This window comes from Labeo rohita, chromosome 2 (genome assembly GCF_022985175.1).
Source record: "Labeo rohita strain BAU-BD-2019 chromosome 2, IGBB_LRoh.1.0, whole genome shotgun sequence".
Lineage (NCBI taxonomy): Eukaryota > Metazoa > Chordata > Actinopteri > Cypriniformes > Cyprinidae > Labeo > Labeo rohita.
Window position 1 is genome coordinate 38,034,271 of NC_066870.1, and position 20,535 is coordinate 38,054,805.

The following is a 20,535-nucleotide window of genomic DNA, read 5'->3' on the forward strand; positions in this document are numbered from 1 at the left end:
TGCTGAAGCAAGATGGCAGTGCGCTAGAGGCGCGAAAAAACGGCCGATAAACTGAGGGGACTACGGGAAAGTGCTTTATGCGAACATTTTCTGTCAGTTCGTCTGTTAATTCACGCGTTTATTGTCCAGAAGCTGTAGTTATGGCTGTGTGTTGAGTGAAGGCGACTGAATTCAATCACAGCACGTAAACGGACTGTCCCGTTCCGGCGGAGCGCGGCTGCCGGAGGTCGACGCGACGCGGCGCGATGTCTCTGCTGTGCGTCGGGGGTGAGTAACAGTCTTACATTTGCCCTTTGTTGGGACACAATTGTATTTGCCTTGACAATCCTGTTATCCGATACAATCACTTACAAAAAGTACCATATGAGAAGACTGGATCATTACCATGGTACTTCACAGAATGCCATGGTATCTGCATGGTACTTTTTGCTAGTGATCTCTCTTGACATGTACCATGTTAAATACGATGATACTATGGTATAAATCTGAATTTAGTTGTATCATTCACAAAAAAAGTACTGTTGCAGCACCATGGGACTTTAATATCAACCATGAAATTAACTTATTGTGGTATTTACATGGTATTACCTCATTTTTTATGTCCAAAAATGTGGTAAAAGGGAATGTTCATCTGCTAATAATAATGACGTATATAAATAAATATACAAATAATGGAATTTGCACATACACACACATATAATTGAAAATTATTTTTTCATTGTTTTGCATTGTTCAAAAGCAAATTAGCAAATTTCCTAATCCCCATTTAGTGTCATGCATAAAAAAAACATTTTTATTTTTTATTACCATTATGGAAAAATATTGAAAATTATTAAGCTTACATTAGGAGTAGTTAGATATTTTGTGACACTATATTTAGTGAAAAAAAGCTCATTTGCATGGTAGTGTATATATATAATATGTAATATGTATATCCCTTATATTCCGTGGTTCATGTCCAAAAAATGTGGTAAAATGTGTCATCATGTTTTGTCATAGTACATTTACAAAAAACATGTTTTTGCAAGCTAATGCTTGTCATAGATTTTCAGATGTGTTTCTGTTTTATGAAGGTGTTAGTGTTTTTCCCTTATAAGATTCATTCATCAACCTGTTAATCAAGTCAAGTGTTAATTTTATAATTTAATGCAGATGCATTGCAGGACAGTGTTATTTTGTGAATCTGATTTGTAGAAATGTGTTATTGTAAAGGGTTTTGCTCATATGTTCAGCTCAGTGTGGGATTCTCTAGCGCAGCGTGGGAAGTGTGCTCGTGAGGGAATCCTGTGCGTGTGGGTGTGTAGCTTAATGAAATGACATTTCTCACGAAGATCATTCTAGTCACGGTGCGAATCTTTCAAGGCAGTACGTTTCTTCAGGTTCACATGCATTAGCTTTTTAGATAAAATAATGATTGATTGACACGTCAGTTGATTTTTGTTATCAGTGCCTCAGACGCCTCGAAACGATTCACAGCGATAGCGCTGTGTGTGCATGCTGTGAAAGCAACATCTGTTCTGCAACATCTGTACCGCATATAGTCACAGAGACTCTTGTACATCCAGTGCACTTCAAAAAAACAAAGCATCGATAGCGGCATGATTGTAATCCAGCTATCCGGCTGATTTTGCTCTGATGCAATGACACGTGGCTGGCTCATTCTTATTCTGTGCTGCACCAGACTATAAAACACTAGCTGCTCTCTCACTAGTAGTGCTGGTCATCATTATGAGCGCAGTTGTTCAAGGGTGACTCTTACTAAGCCTGCCAAGATTCATGCATGAATCATTTTATCCCAAAATCAAAAACAAAAAAAGTGATCTATGAATAACTGTAATACTATATATAAATAATGCTAAATTACATAAATAAATATAAAATAATGGAATTTTCACATACACACATATATAATTATCGAAGAAATAGTTTTTCATTGGTCAAAAGCAAATTTGCAAATTTCCTAATTCTCTTTAGTGTAATGCAAAAAACAATATATTTATTACCAAAAGATTGAAACTGATTAATCTTATTGTTAGATTATTTTATGAGTTATGAGTTAGATATTTTGAAATTATAATTTAGTTAAAAAAAGCTAATTTCCCAATTCTATTCAGTGTAATGAAAATAAATAAATATTTTCATTACCGTAATGCAAAAAATATTGATGATATGTATATTAATATTTAACTTATTTTAGTAGTAGTTAGATACTTTGTGATTCTATATTTAGTGGAAAAAGCAAAAAAGTTAACTTCCCAGTTCCCTTTAGTGTTATGCAAAAGAAAAAATTATTACCATTATGCAAAAGATTGAAAATTCTTAAGCTTATTATCAAGAAACAATTATGTTTATTTTATGAGTAGTTAGATGCTTTGTGATTCTATATTTAGTGGAAAAAGCAAAAAAGCGATTTTCCCAATTCTCTTGAGTGTAATCCAAAAAAAATAAAATAAAATAAAATAAAATAAATATTTTCATTACCATAATGCAAAAAGATATAAATAAAATGTATATTAACATTAAGGTTATTTTAGTAGTGGTTACATATTTTGTCATTCTGTATTTAATGGAAAAAGTAAAAAAGCTAATTTCCCAGTTCCATTTAGTGTAATGCAAAAGGGAAAAAAATATTACCATTATGCAAAAGATTGAAAATTATTAAGCTTATTATCAAGAAAAAAATTAAGCTTATTTTATGAGTAGTTTTTTTTAAATATATTTAGTGGAAAAAGCAAAAAAGCTAATTTCTTTATTGTCTTCAGTGTAATCCTAAATAAATAAATAAATAAATAAATACACGACATTTTCATTACCATAATGCAAAAAGATAAGGAAAAAGCAAAAAAAAAAAAAAAAAAAAACCCGCTAATTTCCCAATTCCCTTTAGTGTAATGCAATAAATAAATAAATAAATAAAATACAATACAAATATGTATGTATACATTTAAATATATATATTAAATACATACATACATACATATATATATATGTATATATATATGTATGCATGTATGTATATACACTATATAATTTGTGTACACACACATAATAATAAAGATAATCATAAAATAATCATAAAATAGAAAAATGTAAGATTAATAAATAAATAAATCATAAAACAATTCAATGCCATATTGCCAAAAGTATAATAATACTTTACATTGTCTGTTATTTACCATGCCAGTATTTGTTTTACTGATTTTAATTTATGCTGATTTAAATAAACAAACCATTGTGTCCAGACAGTAAGAATCTCATTGTTAGGATTAAATACAGTAATGAGAATCTTGAGGAGATTATGTGCTTTTTTGTAATGGAAAATAACACAGTGCAAATAATTTTAGCCATCCTATTTTTGGGGATAAAATATGACCTGGAAATGGTGAAATTTACACTCAAGTACAGCAGCTATTTGAAATCAAGTCCCTCATCTGGGAATTCTGTCTCAATCCACTCTCTCTTTCCCTGCGCCGTAAATCAGGAGTGCTGTGATTTACAGGAAGTCCCTGAATAAAGGCACAGCGACTGTTCAGGAAAAGGGTTATGGGTTTATTGCTCAGTGAGATGACAAAAGCTCTTATTCTTGATGTGTTGTTTGTCATGACAGAGGTGTTGGATCAATGTTCATTACAGAGAGACTGTGTAGCGTAAAGGGTCATGGCTGAATTAAGCCCTTTACTTAAGATATCACAAAGATGTGTGCTTGGCAGTATATTCTCAGACACTCCACTAGTCAATTTGCATATATAACCCTTAACATGTTGTATAATGAATTTTAAAGATGATTGCATTACATAAGGCCTCTGTTGTGTTGAATAACTCTTATGATGTTCAGTGCTGTTGTCATATGCTGAGTGTAGGAGGGTTTTCGCACTTATGTAATATTGAAAACGCTTTAGCAGTCGGCATGGGTGGATAACATCCCACCTCTTGTTTCCAGCCAAACATCACAGGGAAAAGCAAAGTCTTCACAGTTAGTAATGTGTTTTGATGTTTATGAGGAGTTTTCTTGTTCATAATTGATGTCCAAAAGCTTTACTTGTGGATTATTGTGATGTTTTTAGCAGCTGCTTGGAATCTCAATTGGACGGCACCCATTCACTGCAGAGGATCCATTGGTGTCAGATTTGTCTGCGTTCAAAAGTCTGAAATTTCAATATGAACTCTATGCAAGTATTGACTATTTTAGAAGAAACTTCTGAGACAACCTTAACTTAAATGAAGCGTCTCAGGAGATGTAATGGAGCTCTAAATTATGAAGGAGCAACATCTGAGCAATGACATTTTCCTCTGGGCATGTCAGTAAAACCCATTCTGGCCTTCTTGGTTTCCTTTCACAGTCAGCTGGTTGTATTCCTCTCGGCTGTGGCGAATAAATGGGGCCTGGGAGTCATTGATTACGATGTGTTGTTTGTGGGCAGCAGATCCAGCTCTGAATTATTTATATTGGCAGTGATTTATGATTCTGAGCTATTATTAAGCGCTAGTTTCCTGGGTTCTGCGATCCAGCGTCCTCCTCATTGATCTGGTCTGGGTATTGATATATTACAGTGGTCTGTTCTAACTGCACTCAATGAAACAGCACACGATAGAGCTCCCCCCTCTCTATAATTCAATCTTAGATGGAGCTGAATGGCAAAGATCGCTTCCGGTTTGTCCCCGTTCTTTAGTGTTTATTTGCTTGAAATGGAAAGAGCTCAGTGGCTTAAAATAGATTGGGTCTTTCAGCACAGATGCACAGTGGCCGCTCTTCTTGCACCGGGTCGTCATATTTCTGTCGACTATGCAGATATAAAGAAGCTGTATCAGACCAGAGGATCTATTTTTATGTGCATCTGGGGACACATTTAACCAAGCTCACCTGCAAACTGGCACAAGCATGATTAAAGCAGGGCAGAGTACAGATCTTTTTTTTTTTTTTACTTTCAAAATTTTCATTTGTGTGTCTACCATCCATCCATCCATCCATCCATCCATCCATCATTCTATCTGTTTATCATTTTGTCTATCATTTTGTCCATCCATCCATCCATCCATTATTTTGTCTGACCGTCCATCCTTCTGTCCGTTCATCATCCATCCATCTGTCCATCATTTTGTCTTTTGTTTTGACTGTCTACCCATCCATCCATACATCCATCCATTTGTTCATTCATCCATCCATCCATCCATCCGTCCGTCCACCATTTTGTCTGTCATTTTGTCCATCCATACATTCATCTGTCTGTCCATCATTTTGTCCATTGTTTTGACCGTCTACCCATCCATCCATCATTTTGTCTGCCCATCCATCCATCCGTTCGTCTGTCCATCCATCTGTTTGTTTGTCCATCCGTTCGTCTGTCTTTTTGTCTGTCATTTTGTCCGTCTGTCCGTCCAATATTTTATCTGTTGTTTTGTCCATCCATCCATTTGTCCATTATTTTGTCTGTCTACCCGTCCGTCTGTCCATCACTTTGTCTGTCCATCCATCCATCGTTTTGACTGTCTATCTGTCCGTCTGTCCATTATTTTGTCTGTTGTTTTTTCTGTCCATCTGTCTATCATTTTGTCAGTTGTTTTTTCTGTCCATCTGTCCATCATTTTGTCTATTGTTTTGACTGTCTACCCGTCCATCTGTCCGTCTGTAATTTTGTCTGTCATTTTGTCTGTCCATCTTTCCGTCCGTCTGTTCTTCTGTCCATCATTTTGTCTGTCATTTTGTCCATCCATCTGTCTGTCATTTTGTGTCATTTTGTCTGTCCATCCATCCATCCATCTGTTCATCCTTTTGTCTATTGTTTTGACTGTCTACCTATCCGTCTGTCTGTCCGTCCGTCATTTTGTCTGCAGTTTTGACTGTCCATCCATCCATCCATCCGTCTATCTTTTTTCTGTTGTTAGGTCTGTCCATCCCTCATTTGTCCGTCTATCATTTTGTCTATTGTTTTGACTGTCTACCTGTCCATCTGTCCGTCTGTCGTTTTGACTGTCCATCCATCCATCCATCCATCCATCCATCCATCCATCCGTCCGTCTATCTTTTTTCTGTCGTTTTGTCTGTCCATCCATTCATCCATCTATCCATCATTTTGTCTATCGTTTTGACTGTCTACCCGTCCATCTGTCCATCAATTTGTCTATCATTTTGTCTGTCTGTCCATCCATCCATCATTTTGTCTATCGTTTTTGACTGTCTACCCATCTATCCGTCTGTCCATCATTTTGTCTGTCGTTTTGTCTGTCCATTCATCCATCCATCTCTGGGTTCAGGCCAAAATTGCGAGCTCTGAGCCCTCCCCTCAGGGAGCATGCCCAATATGCATAACCCTTACTCTATTTATTATAATATGTAAGTATGAACTCACGAAATGATATATAACTCATGCTCTCTCTCTTTTATAGTATGCTGTATGAATGAATGTGTGTATCTTTAACTTTAAGAACTCTTGTTTGTTTATGAGGAACGAAATGAAAGGAATCAAGGGTGAATTCAGGGAGCCATTAACGTCTAGTGTGAGATGAGTCTGATGAATGATGTTATCTGCTGTTGGTCTGATAGGGTAGAAAGAAGCGTTCAGGATTCATTAGTGACACCGGAAGCCCTGGGGAGAAAAACGCAGTGGACTTGATCAGACCGCAGAGAGACACAATGAGTCAGAACCCCAGAAACCAACACCTAGTGAGTGTTTTCCACTGAGGAATTTGCTGATGTACTGAAAACAGAATTAAGAGGCCATTGGGTGAAATTGAACTGAAGTCTTTATTTCTAAACTGTAGGGTTTCCTGCTAGAAAGACCTGCATTTATTGTGTTTAGATTATGGTTTCTGGTGTCCCAGGGCTTCTGTTCATTACACAAAGCTCTTGAATGGTTTCAGAAGACTTGAATATTATATACCTGCTTATGGACTGCTTTAATGACGCTTTTTATAAACAGAGTTTAATTTTTTACATGTAAATTTACATTTTTTTGTTATTTATTATATAACAACGCCAAGATCATGCTTTTAATTCCTAACAAAAACTATCGTCACATTATTTTCAAAACTAAAACTTAGGTCTTCACAGCAACCCATCAAGATAAAAGTTTGGTTTAACTTGAAGAAACTGTGACAGAAATATATTACTTAATGTGCGATGCTACTACTACTAAAAAAATGATTAAAACATTATTTTTAAGGAATATTTACCAGAAAAATGTAAATGCACAACACAATATTTCTAAAAAAAAAAGAAAAGAAAGAAAGAAGGAAAATAATAATAATCTCAGTTCTGAAAACAAAGCATTTACTTTTTTTTTTTCATATTAATTAGTATTTCTGGCAACTCGTAAATGTGTTGCGGGTCAGATTGACCTGGAATGTCTGCTTGATTTTCATTCTTCTCTGATGTGATATCCTGAGGTGCTGGCGTAGACTCTCAAGTCTGTAGATGTTCTCTTGAGTACCTCCGGTGAAATTAAACTAACGCCGGCACTTTCCTCTCAGCTCTCATCTTTTTAGATGGTTTTATTGGCCAGAATTCCAGTCAGCAGAGGTGCCGGAACGAATGCGAACGCATCGGAATTACTGCAGCACGGATACCGCAATAGCACTACAGTAATGATTACCCAGAAATCAACTCACTTTAGATAAGAGTGAGGATGAAAACTACATGAGTGGTCCTAATAGAGAAGCAGCAGTGAGTGTTTATGCCGGTGTGTATAGAGTCCAGCTGACTCAGGGCTTTAAAACACACTCACTTCCTGTTTTAATGGCTGTTCTGAGGAAGAGGAGAGAAGATGAGCATTTGGGTGGGGTTGAATGGGGTTTGGAGCGGGTTTGCATATTAATGCTTCTCTGCACTGTATGGCATGTGCTACAGCAGGTATCAATAATGCATGGGAACACACGTCATCACAGTGCAGAGAGGTGGAAAACTTTAAGAAATCCCCTCATTCCTGTATGAAGAGACTTCTGCTCATCTATAATGCATGAGCTCTTCTGTTTCTGAGTATACACTGTATGTATGTATCAGACACCATATGTATATAAAACACCAAATGCAGCAGACTTGTAAGTCTGAAAGTTGAAAGAGTTTTGCACAGACAAACACCAATATCTAGTTTCATTGTGTTTGTTTCAGCTCATTTTGTTCCGTTTTACTGACTCTTTATTACTAATACTAACTTTTATTCTTCTGTGTTTGTATTTTACAGTGAAGAAGGCCAAATATGATGGACCCCAGGGTAAATAAACACCTTTTGTCCCCTTTCGCTATGTATACATTTAAATAAAAATTATGATATATGTTATATAGATAAAACATGGTGCTTTCAGTTAAATTGAATTTTTTGCCATGTATCTCAGTGGTAAAAAAAAATGACCCATTTACTTCATATTTGTATTAAATTGGTCATAAATTTAAATGCAAATGTAATTTTTATAATTTAAATTTCCCTCAAATATTTAAAAACAGAAAGTGGTAAACTGCATAAGGTTCCTTATGTTAACATAAGTTAATTTACATTTACATTTTATGCTTTTAGCAGATGTTTTTATCCAAGAAAACATGCAAATGAGAAACATAAGCAATTTGTCACAAAGCTAATAATATTCATAGAGTATAATAGCAGGTTTATTAGTAGGTCTGATTAGTACATAGTTCAGGATAGGAATTAAATGCCATTTTTTCACATAATTTTGTAATCTAATTAATGTTAATTCATATAAATGAAATAAATGTATACATAATTTATAAATTTATTTATAAACTGTTCAGTAAAATGCTTTTTGTTTTTACTGTATAACAATGAAAATCTTTTTTCTTTTTCCCTATCATTTAGTAATCTAGTTTAATGTTAACTTAAATTATTTACAATAATAAATTATTTACAAAAATAAATAAAAGTAAATGTATATTGTAAAAAATCATTTGTACATTGATTTATAAATTGTTCAGTACAATACTTTTTGGATTTACTTTGGATTTGTTTTTACATTATTTAGTAATCTAGTTTAATGTTAATTTATATAAAATTATTTAAAATAAAACACTAAATAAATGTATAGAATAATTGATTAACATATATGTATAAATTGTTCAGTACAGTACTTATTGGTTTTATTTCATAACAAACAATAAAAAACAGTTTGTTTTACACCATTTAGTAATCTAGTTTAATGTTAATTTATATGAATTATTTAAAATAAAAAATAAATAAATAAATGTATAGAATAATTTATTAATATTTATCAATTGTTCAGTACAATACTTTTTGGTTTCACTTTATAACTAACAATTAAAAATGTAGTAGTCTAGTTTAATGTTAATTTAGATATGTTATTTAAGCTAAAAAAAATAAAAAAAAATAAAAATAAATGTATAGAATAATTTATAAATATTAATAAATTGTTCAGTACAATACTTTTTGTTTTTCATTTTATAACAAACAATAAAACAAATTTTTTACATCATTTAGTAATCTAGTTTAATGTTAATTTATATGAATTATTTAAAAAAAAATAAATGTATAGAATAATTTATAAATATATTTATAAATTGTTTGGTACAATAATTTTTGATTTTACTGTATAACTAACAATGACAAACTGTTTTCTTTTTTCACATAATTTAGTGATCTAGTTTAATGTTAATTTTATATAAACTGTTTAAAATAAAAAAACTAAATTAAAATAAATGTGTAGAATAATTTAAATATATTTATAAATTGTTCATTACAATAATTTTTGGTTTTACTGTTTAACTAGCAATGAAAAAAATATGTTTTCACATAATTTAGTAATGTACTTTAATGTTGAATTTGAAAAATTATGTAAAATATAAAAACAAGTAAAACAAATGTATAAAATAATTTATGCACTTATTTATAAATTGTTCAGTACAATACTTTTTGATGTTAGTGCATAACTAACAATTAAAACAAACGTTTTTTTGTCATTTAGCAATGTATTAATTTTAAAAAATACATTTTGGGGTTGCTGTATATGAATGCTATGACTGACATATCTCTTTTTTTCTCTCCTGCAGAGAAATTCAACACATATGTGACTTTGAAGGTTCAGAATGTAAAAAGTACAACCATCGCTGTACGAGGCAGCCAGCCCAGCTGGGAGCAAGATTTCATGTTGTGAGTCCTTCATATTTTCTCCTTCATGTCTTCTTTTGCTTTCATTTTCTCTTCATCTCGGTATCCCTCTCATCCTGTTGTTTCTTTCATGTCCTTTTCTGTCTTCGTTTAATTCTCTCCTTCACTAATTATGGCCAGTGTTTTATTAGTCTTAATCGAAACACATTTACTCTGATTATCCTCGTGCTTTTCGTGTTATGTAACAGAGTTCGTGCTCTCATTCGATATTCCCGCTGAGTTCAGCTGAACAGGAGAATCTCATTTGCTCAGAAGTTTCTCTCTCGTGACTCAGCACACTTAATGAACTTTTCAAATGCTGCATTAAAACTATCAACTTTGTCTCAGATGTTCCTCCTAGGACAAATAAAAATAGTTTTACATTATAGAGCTATTAAAAAGTTGCAAATACCTTTTTATTTTTCCATGAATCACGCTTTCATGCGCTCTCGTCTGTTTCTTTTCCTCCTTTCTCTCTCTCAGTCATCCTGACCTTCCTCTCATGTTGTGATTTACTCACAGATCACCTTCTCTCTGCTCCATCGCTATCATCTTCACTTTATCTCCATCTGTCGCCCCGCACGCTCGCTCCTGCGTTCATTCACGCATCTTTCTCCACGCGCTGTCGTTCATTGACAAGAGCGCTGGTGCAGCACGGCTGTTCTTACGTAACGCCGCTCTGCAGAGAATCTCCTTCTGTTCTCCACTACGTGACGTGCCTTTGATAGCGGCGGTGTTCAGAAGAGAAAAATGCACTGCATACTGCACACACACACTGTATACTGCCTACTGGGTTTAAAAATAGTATGTGAAGCAGTATGCAGTAAAAAATGTTAGCATGCAACGGCTGCAGCAAATAGTTACGGCTGTTTTGTGTTTTTAATAAAGATTAAAATGTATTATTGCTTCCATTTGTCATACTAGGAATAGAGGTTAAGTACACTGCATTTATAGGGCCCTATGATTTCTGCAATGCAGAAAACATGGACAGAATCGCAGAATCCAGTCATAAAAACGGAGTTTACTGAATAACACGGAATGTCACGGAATTTTGAAAGTCTGAATGAATTATTCAAAAGTAGGTCATTACACTTAAATCAAACCACAATATGGACTAGTACCTGTAAATATTATGCCACAAAAATGCCATTTAAATGTGAAGTGTGCATGTTCTGCATGTCTCTGTTTTAATGAATGGAGCAGACGAGCGGTTTTGTTTACTACACACTATGAAGCGCGTGTGACGCTCGCGGTGATTTCAGCATTTGACCGTTCCATTTTAGGAAAACTAACGTTATATCATATACACGCAGAAATGTAAAGGTAGACACGGCAACCCGTCAAAATAAAAGTCTGGTTTAACCTGAAGAGATTTAGCCAGATATATATTACTACTATTACTACTACTGCTAAAACAAAAATAACATTATTTTTTAGGGTATAATCACACAACATTTCTTCCATGTTCTAATTTTAATAGTAAATTTTCCAAAAAAGTTTGCTTAATTTTCAGTAATTAAAAGATAAATGAAATTAATGTTTTATGTCTTCATTTGATAACCAGAACATTTTAAATACACAACAAACCTTAAAAAAAAACCTTTCATAAGGCTATTTTAAGAATAAATTTGAGTAAATTAAGTATGCATTCAAATAATTAGACAGAATTTGATAGCAATAAAACATATGGTGAGAAAAAATAAAACATTTCATAGGGCCCTAAACATGTCATTTTTGTTAAACATTTATTAAATTGATGTAAAATTGTATAAGTTTCATGACTTTAATTAGACATGCTCTTTGATTAATAAAATTTAATTTAACCATTAAAAAAGAGTTGATAAAAATAAAAACGGAATCCAGAAAAATTAAAATGGAAAAAACAGAATTTGGAAAAAATAAAACGGAATTTGGGAAAAATAAAACGGATTTCATAGGGCCCTACATTTATAATTACTCTGTTGTGTTGAATCTTACTTTAATCTTACTTAAGGCAAGAGATTACATTTTGTTTGAAGATTTTAGGCTAATTTGCTTTCATATCTTCTTTCAGACTAGTGAATATAAAACATGCAAAACACACATTTAAGCATTTATTTTATTGCTATTTATCTATTTGCATTTGTAGATTTATATATCTTGCATATCTTTAAAGGCAGTAAGTTTTTCTCCACTTCAGCAGCACTTACGTACACCAAACTTTGCAGTTTTATTCCTTTTTATATTCTGAAAGCTTTTACTGGGGTTTGTTTCTATGTCATTCACTTGATTTATAGAACATTTTATTCCTAAAAACATGATGAAAATGTATTTTTTTCTGGCCGTTGACAGCGTCTTCTGATTTATGGAGTAATAAAACAAAAAATCCAAAATATCAGAAACCTTTAACTCTAAAATGTCAGCAAAACCAAGCAAGAATTTTGAACCTGGCTTCATCTTGTGTTCAGATTTCTGTTGTATGCACATTAGTGCATATTTAATTAAATATAGATAATACCTCATTTGCATATTTAAATATAGCTTTTTAGAAAACCTGTAATGCAAAACAGTGGGCAAAGTCTGGTGATATAAATTAGTAAAAAATACTAAAATTATAAAATAATATTTTTTACGTTATTTTATAGTGTTTTAAATGATAGAATTAGCAGTGTTATAATGTTGTCTGTTTATAATGTATTTATTATAGCTTAGAATTTATATTTTATATGTTTATTAGTGCTGTTAAACGATAAATCATAATTAATCACATCCCAAAATAAAAGTATTTGTTTACATAATATATGTGTGTGTATTTATTATGCATATTAAGGCTGCAAATTATGACAAAAATCATAATTGTCAATTATTCCCTTGAAGTTGTAATTGTGATTATTACGTAAAAATGTAAATGATCACAATTTACATTTGATGGAAAAAATAAAATGAAAAAACAAAATAATGAAATGAAAAAACAAAAAACCTTAAGATAACCTGTAGAAAAAAACACACTCACCCCTACATCTTTAGAAAGCAGAATAATGTAAGTGGATTTTTTTTGCCTTTACACGTGAACAATTACATAATTGTGGGATCTGTAAATTGTAATCACTATATAATATTTTCTATATAATTCTTCTATATAAGAATTTCTATATAATTTCTATATAATTCTTCTATATAAGAATTTTGAACCTGGCTTCATCTTGTGTTCAGATTTCTGTTGTATGCACATTAGTGCATATTTAATTAAATATAGATAATACCTCATTTGCATATTTAAATATAGCTTTTTAGAAAACCTGTAATGCAAAACAGTGGGCAAAGTCTGGTGATATAAATTAGTAAAAAATACTAAAATTATAAAATAATATTTTTTACGTTATTTTATAGTGTTTTAAATGATAGAATTAGCAGTGTTATAATGTTGTCTGTTTATAATGTATTTATTATAGCTTAGAATTTATATTTTATATGTTTATTAGTGCTGTTAAACGATAAATCATAATTAATCACATCCCAAAATAAAAGTATTTGTTTACATAATATATGTGTGTGTATTTATTATGCATATTAAGGCTGCACAATTATGACAAAAATCATAATTGTCAATTATTCCCTTGAAGTTGTAATTGTGATTATTACGTAAAAATGTAAATGATCACAATTTACATTTGATGGAAAAAATAAAATGAAAAAACAAAATAATGAAATGAAAAAACAAAAAACCTTAAGATAACCTGTAGAAAAAAACACACTCACCCCTACATCTTTAGAAAGCAGAATAATGTAAGTGGATTTTTTTTGCCTTTACACGTGAACAATTACATAATTGTGGGATCTGTAAATTGTAATCACTATATAATATTTTCAAGCTTTTATTTTGGATGTAATTAATTGTGATTAATCATTTGACAGCACTAGATATATAAGCATTGTATAGCTTTATATATTATTATATATGTCATATGTGGTGAAGAAATTCTTGTTTAAAGTGTTAAAAAGAAAAAAAATCAGTTTCTGCTTTTAGTATTTTAATTTGTTGCACTTGACACACAACATTTCTAAAGTCTTAGAAATATGGCATAGAAATTAAAAATGTCCAAAATATGTGCATTTGAGTGCACATTTGATAATAATATCTGAAATATCTGAAACCACTCTAGTTTTGCAGTCTTCTCTCTTGGTTTCTTTCTAACAATGTGTCCTGCTGTTTCGTAAATTAGATATGTGTTATATTTCTCCTGGCTGTGTTTTGTTTCCTATTTGTTTCCATTTAGCTGTGATGTAATTATGTAAAGCAGTTTACTCTATAAAATCCTCTCAGTGTGGTGCCAACAATCAAATGCAAATGTCTCTGGATAAACATCGAATCGCGCTCTTCCCCCACGCAGCTTTCGCTCGGCTTTCCGCTTCACGCCATGCTTGATGTTGATTACTATAAAAGCTTTTAACTTTCTTCCACAGAACATCTCGCTGTCTTTATAAAATTACAAGTCCTTTTTCATTCATGCTTTGTTCATTTTCTTTGCCTATTTATAGTTTCATTCAGCGGTTTACTCTGCAGTGCATCGGCACCCGCATTTATCTTCATCTGAAGGTTGCTCTGTTTTCTCGTTCTCTCTCTGTTTCTGTCCAGTGAGATAAATCGCCTGGATCTGGGCCTCACGGTGGAGGTGTGGAATAAAGGACTGATTTGGGACACCATGGTCGGCTACGTTTGGATCCCACTGCGGAGTATTCGTCAGTCGAACGAGGTCGGTGCTGCACTGTTGGGTTTGCACAATGCGGCTGATATGAGCACCATTCTTAAGACAGGTTTCAATATGACGTTGAAATGCTGTTTAATTAACAAAGTTAAATATCAAGATTAGGGATCTAACACGGACACTGAGACTTTAGCTTGGGGCTTATGGGGCCGGATTCACAAAGATCTTCTTAGGAAATTTCTTAAGATAAATTCCCAGAAATTTTGTAAGAATGAAAGTGCAATTCTTGAAAAAGAAGTTCTCAAATGTTTTAAAGAAAATTTTATTTTTTTTTATTAAAAGAAAATCAGACTTTGTGGAAGCTTGTTTCTGGCATTTATTGAAAAAATAAACGTAATTGTGACTTTTTTTTCTCACAATTCTAAATTTCTGTCTCATAATTCAGATGCTTTTTATGGAATAAAAAATATAAAATGTAATTGCAAATTTTTATTTCACAATTACAACTTTTTTTCTCAGAATTCTGAGTTTACATCTTGCAATTATATTTTTTACAGGATAAAAAAGGTAATTGTGACTTTTAATCTTGCAAATCTGAATTTTTTCCGCAATTGTGAGTTTGTTTATATATATATATATATATATATTTACATATATTTATATATATATATATATATATATATATAACAATTCAGAGAAAAAAGGAATTAAATTACAAATTAAATTTATGGGAAAATAAAATTGATTTTAAGGTTCAACAAACATGTGATAAGTGTTTACTTTCCCATTAATCCCAAACGAATATCATGATAAATATTAATATTGTATGATATGGAAAAAAAATATTGTCATAATATTTTAGCCATATTGCCCAGCCCGAATTATAAGCATAAATGGATACATTTTTTGATACATTTGATGCATTTTTTTTTATAAAACAAGACTTAATATAAATTCCAAGATGTTTGTAAGAAAGTGAAATTCTTAAAAAAGAAGTTCTCAATTTTTTTTAAGAACATTGTATTTTTTCTTTTTATTAAATAGCTTGAAAAGCTTGTTTCTGCTGTGTATTAAAAAAATAAAGGTAATTGTTACTTTTTTCTCACAATTCTAAATTTATATGTCATAATTCAGATTTTTGGTATGGAATAAAAAATATAAAATGTAATTGCAAATTTTTATTTCACAATTCTGACTTTTTTTCCTTAGAATTCTGAGTTTACATCTTGCAATTCTATTTTTTACAGAATAAAAAAAAAGGTAATTGCGACTTTTAATCTCACAGTTCTGACTTTTTTCCACAATTTGTATATGAAATATATTTGTATATAAATGTCAATAATATTTTAGCCATATTGCTCAGCCCAAGTTATAAGAATAAACTGATACATTTTGTGATACATTTAAAATTTTGATACATTTTTTTATAAAACAAGACGTAATATCTTAAGTAATTTTGCTTCTCAAGTAAATATATTTTGATTTAAGAATGTTTAGATATTTGTACTGGAAAATAATGTTTTGCAGTGTGATGCCAAGATGCCTAATTTTTATTTCTATAATTTTATAAGCTAAGAAAAAGCAACATATGAGCAGCGCAGTTGTTCTCTGTGGCAAGGTCAGACTTTCAATGAAATCTAACACAGGATGACAGTGAGTGTGATGTCAGATAAGGAAAGTGAAGGTCACATTTTTGATTCGATTTGGTTCAGACACGGGATGCGCTGCTGGATTTACAGCCGTAAAGCACCTCAGACCTCCTCATGTGCGTCTGTGCCCTTCCTGTCCTGTTACGTAAGCCAGTGCTTGCTTTATTTAAAGGCAGCTGTTTTATTGAGCAGCCTTCCATTTACTGCTTTTATGTCCCGTTTTATAAATGACCCTGAGTTTTACCTCATGCTTTCATAACGTAACATGAATAATATATCATCTGATGTCAATAATGAATGAGTATTTTCTTCTTTTGGGCTCTGATGTTCTGGTGTTTGTGTGAGTTATGTGATTTGAAGGCGTCTAGGCATTTATTGTGTTTTGACTGAAGAACTTCCTTCCTGGAGAGATTTGTAATGTTTGTGCATTTGTTCTGTAATTGTGCTAGATTAGTTAGTGAAAGCAGTGCATTCAATGGATGAAATATAAATGCAAAGCAGTGGCATTATTTCATGATTCCTTGAATTATGTGTTTTGATAAGGAGAGGTTTACTTTACTAAGTGATCAGATGCAGTGGTTTTAGTGATTTAGAGAAAAAGCATTGCAAATGTGATTATTTTTAAAGTTGATTGTGTTAATACAGTTTATTTGTGTATGTGTGTGTTTCAGGAAGGACCGGGCGAATGGCTGACTCTAGATTCTCAGGTCATAATGGCGGATAATGAAATCTGTGGCACCAAAGATCCAACATTCCACCGTTTGCTTCTGGACACGCGCTTCGAGTTGCCGCTGGGTGAGATTACATTCATCACAGCTATAACTACTAAAACACAGCATCTCCAGGGCGCTACAGCGCGAACAAACTACTGCGTGCAACTATGAAAAACATTTAGGAGCAGCAGTAGGACTAAGATGAGTGACAGGTTTTAATGATTTTTAAGGGAGTTTGTAAATGAGATATTGATTTAATACAACAGTTCAATCAACCAGATGTTAATATTAAGCGACCTACACTGTCTGACAATAACACTATTGCCTGATTTTGTGCCGCTGCACATCTCCATTTAAACACAGCGATGTTTCGATTACGAATGAATGTGCATTTTTAAACGAATCTAATGAGTCAATGATTAAATTTCCCATTCATAATGACAGTCAACTTACTTTACTTCTGAATGAATCAGCTGTTCGAACGAATCAAATGAATGAATGATTCAGTAATTAAATCAGTGACTTGCCGCCACCTACTGGCAGTTTTTGTTTTGGTATCTTTTCAGTTATTTAAATCATTTAATATTTCTATATTCAAAATGTTATATTTAAAAAAATAATCTCAATATGAATTCATGAATTTGATTGCACGCATGTCACCTCTGAGCCTCATTTAACATATGAAAATACACCTGCAAGCCACTTTTGTGTTCTTCTGTGTCACCTCTGTTGTACAAATTAATTTAGTTAATACTGATTTTATTTGATTGGTAACATATTCTTATTCTGTTGTTTTAATTAGAAATTTTAAAAAGCTTAGAAAATATAATTTTTAAAAGATTTGACATAAGAGATGACATTTTTGGCTAATTTTTGATGAGATTTTTTGATTATTGATTAGAAGGTGCTCCTAAAATTTTGACTGTGCTCCTAGATTTATTTTAAGTTAGAAGCACAAGTGAAGAAAAGTAAGCATAGAGCCCTGATTTCTGCAGATCTCCTAAACGAAAAACTGGGCTTGTGTGACTTTTACTGCATGTTTGTTTGCTTTCAGCACCTCTATATGATAGTGTAATCCTAAAATAAACATTTAGCACATATATACACACTACGTTTCCTCAGTTTGATGTCAGTAAGATTTTTAACTTCTCTTTAACGTCTGTTTTGCTCACTAAGGCTGAATTTATTTGATCAAAAATACAGTAAAAACAGTAAAATATTATTACAGTTTAAACTAGCTGATTTCTATGTGAATATCTGTTAAAGTGTAATTTATTTCTGTGATCAAACCTGAATTTCCAGCATTGTTACTCCAGTCTTCAGTGTCACATGATCCTTCAGAAATCATTCTAATATGCTAATTTGCTGCTAAAGAAACATTTTTGATTATTATCACTGATGAAAACAGCTGTGATTTCTGTGGAAACTGTGATATAATTTATTTTTCAGGATTCACAGATGAATAGAAAGTTCAAAAGAACAGCATTTATTTGAAATAAAAATCTTTTGCAACATTATAAATGTCTTTACTGTCATTTATGAGCAATTTAATGCAGTCTTGATGAATAAAACCATTAATTAAAAAATAAAATGGCCAAAAACAACGGACTGAGTAGCAATGTAGCAATGTTTTGAAGGGCTGTAACGTAAATAGATGTTAATTTTGTGCTATTAATATGTCTCAACTGTTTTAATAGAAAATTCAGTAACAAATGAAAAAAAATTGTTAATTTATACATCATATGAATGTGCACACAGCTGACACAGCTGCTTAGCAGTATCTTTGTCAATAGTTTAAAAAAGGTTTACTACAAATGAAGTCATAGATGGCCCTCAAACATCAGATGAGCCCTTGTGCACAAACTGTTTTCTGAACAAATGAGGTCTTGTTCTCAAAAAGACTGTGTTCAGCAGAAATTCACCTTCATACTGAAACCCACTCGCTCAGTCAATATAAATGACCTGCTTTCACTCCGAAGAGACTCTGCTGGAGACATACGACATCTGTCTGAGTCCTTTCCACTTTTGCAGTTTGTTCTGGCTAAGAAATGCCCACTTACACTGTCGACTGTTTGCTTTTTACTTCACGTTTAGGAACTGAACATAACTCTGGAATACAACGTTGAGTATATCTTGAATTCTTAGTCTGTAGATATGATATTTGAGGCTTAGACTGTTCTTCTGTGTGTGTGTGTTTCTCCTATAGACATTCCAGAAGAAGAGGCTCGATACTGGGCAAAAAAACTGGAGCAGCTCAATGCCATGCGAGACCAGGATGTGAGTCTGTTGTCTCTCTGTGCTGTTGTTTCTCCATGCACCAACCAAAAAACCTAAGACTCCAAATTGACATATAAGCACCATGGGTATATTTGTAGCAATAGCCAAAAATGGTTTGTATGGGTGAAAATTATAGATTTTTCTTTTATGCCAAAAAATCATTAGGATATTAAGTAAAGATCATGTTCCATGAAGATATTTTGAAAATATATCAAAACTTAATTTTTGATTAGTAATATGCATTGCTTTAAACTTCATTTGGACAACTTTAAAACTGGTTTTCTCAATATTTTTTTGCACCCTCAGATTCCTGATATTCAAATAGTTGTATCTCCAAATATTGTCCTATCCTAACAAACCATACATCAGTGGGAATCTTATTTATTCAGCTTTCAGATGATGTATAAATCTCAATTTCAAAAAATTGACCCTTATGACTGGTTTTGTGGTCCAGGGTCACATATAAGATTCACTGTGGAATTTCACTTTTCAAAACTAGAGCATCTGTAAAGGAACCTGATGAATTCACAATCGCAAATAAAAACTTGCGAGATGCCGTGTTGTTATGTTACGGCTGCATTAAAAAAAAAAAATCTAAGATTACGAGATTAAAGTCGTAATATTTCGAGAATAAAGTTGAAATACTACAAGAATAAAGTCAAAATACTTTGAGAGTAAGGTTGTAATATTTTGAGAATTAAGTCGAAATATTACGAGAATAAAGTCGAAATTACGATAACATAAGATATATATTATCTCAATATATTATCTTATATTCGCAATATAAGCTACTTGTATATAAGCTATAACTTTAATTTCTATGATTTAAACTCTCGAAACGTTCCAACTTTATTCTCTAAACATTTCAACTTTATTCTTGAAATATTTCAACTTTATTCTCATAATTTCGACTTTATTCTGGAAATATTACGACTTTAATCTCGTAATCTTTTTTAATTTTATTTATTTATTTTTTTAACATGGCACATTGTATTATGCATAGTAGTGCTGGGAAATACAGATACATTTTTATTCAATATTCAATATTCAATACTTTTGCATTTGTTCTCAAAAAAAAAAAAAAAAAAACAGTTAAAAAAATACT

The 20,535-nt window shown here is 32.0% G+C and overlaps 1 protein-coding gene across 1 annotated transcript in view; it reads left to right on the plus strand.

Moving 5' to 3' along the window:
* Positions 1-20,535, plus strand: part of LOC127154041 (protein unc-13 homolog B) — a 66,371-nt gene continuing 45,836 nt past the window's right edge. The window contains exons 1-6 of the mRNA XM_051095421.1: positions 1-267; positions 8,178-8,207; positions 10,010-10,109; positions 14,722-14,839; positions 17,112-17,235; positions 19,360-19,430. Coding sequence (XP_050951378.1) covers positions 246-267; positions 8,178-8,207; positions 10,010-10,109; positions 14,722-14,839; positions 17,112-17,235; positions 19,360-19,430 — 465 coding nt within the window. The 5' untranslated portion in view covers positions 1-245. The remainder of the gene's footprint in view (positions 268-8,177; positions 8,208-10,009; positions 10,110-14,721; positions 14,840-17,111; positions 17,236-19,359; positions 19,431-20,535) is intronic.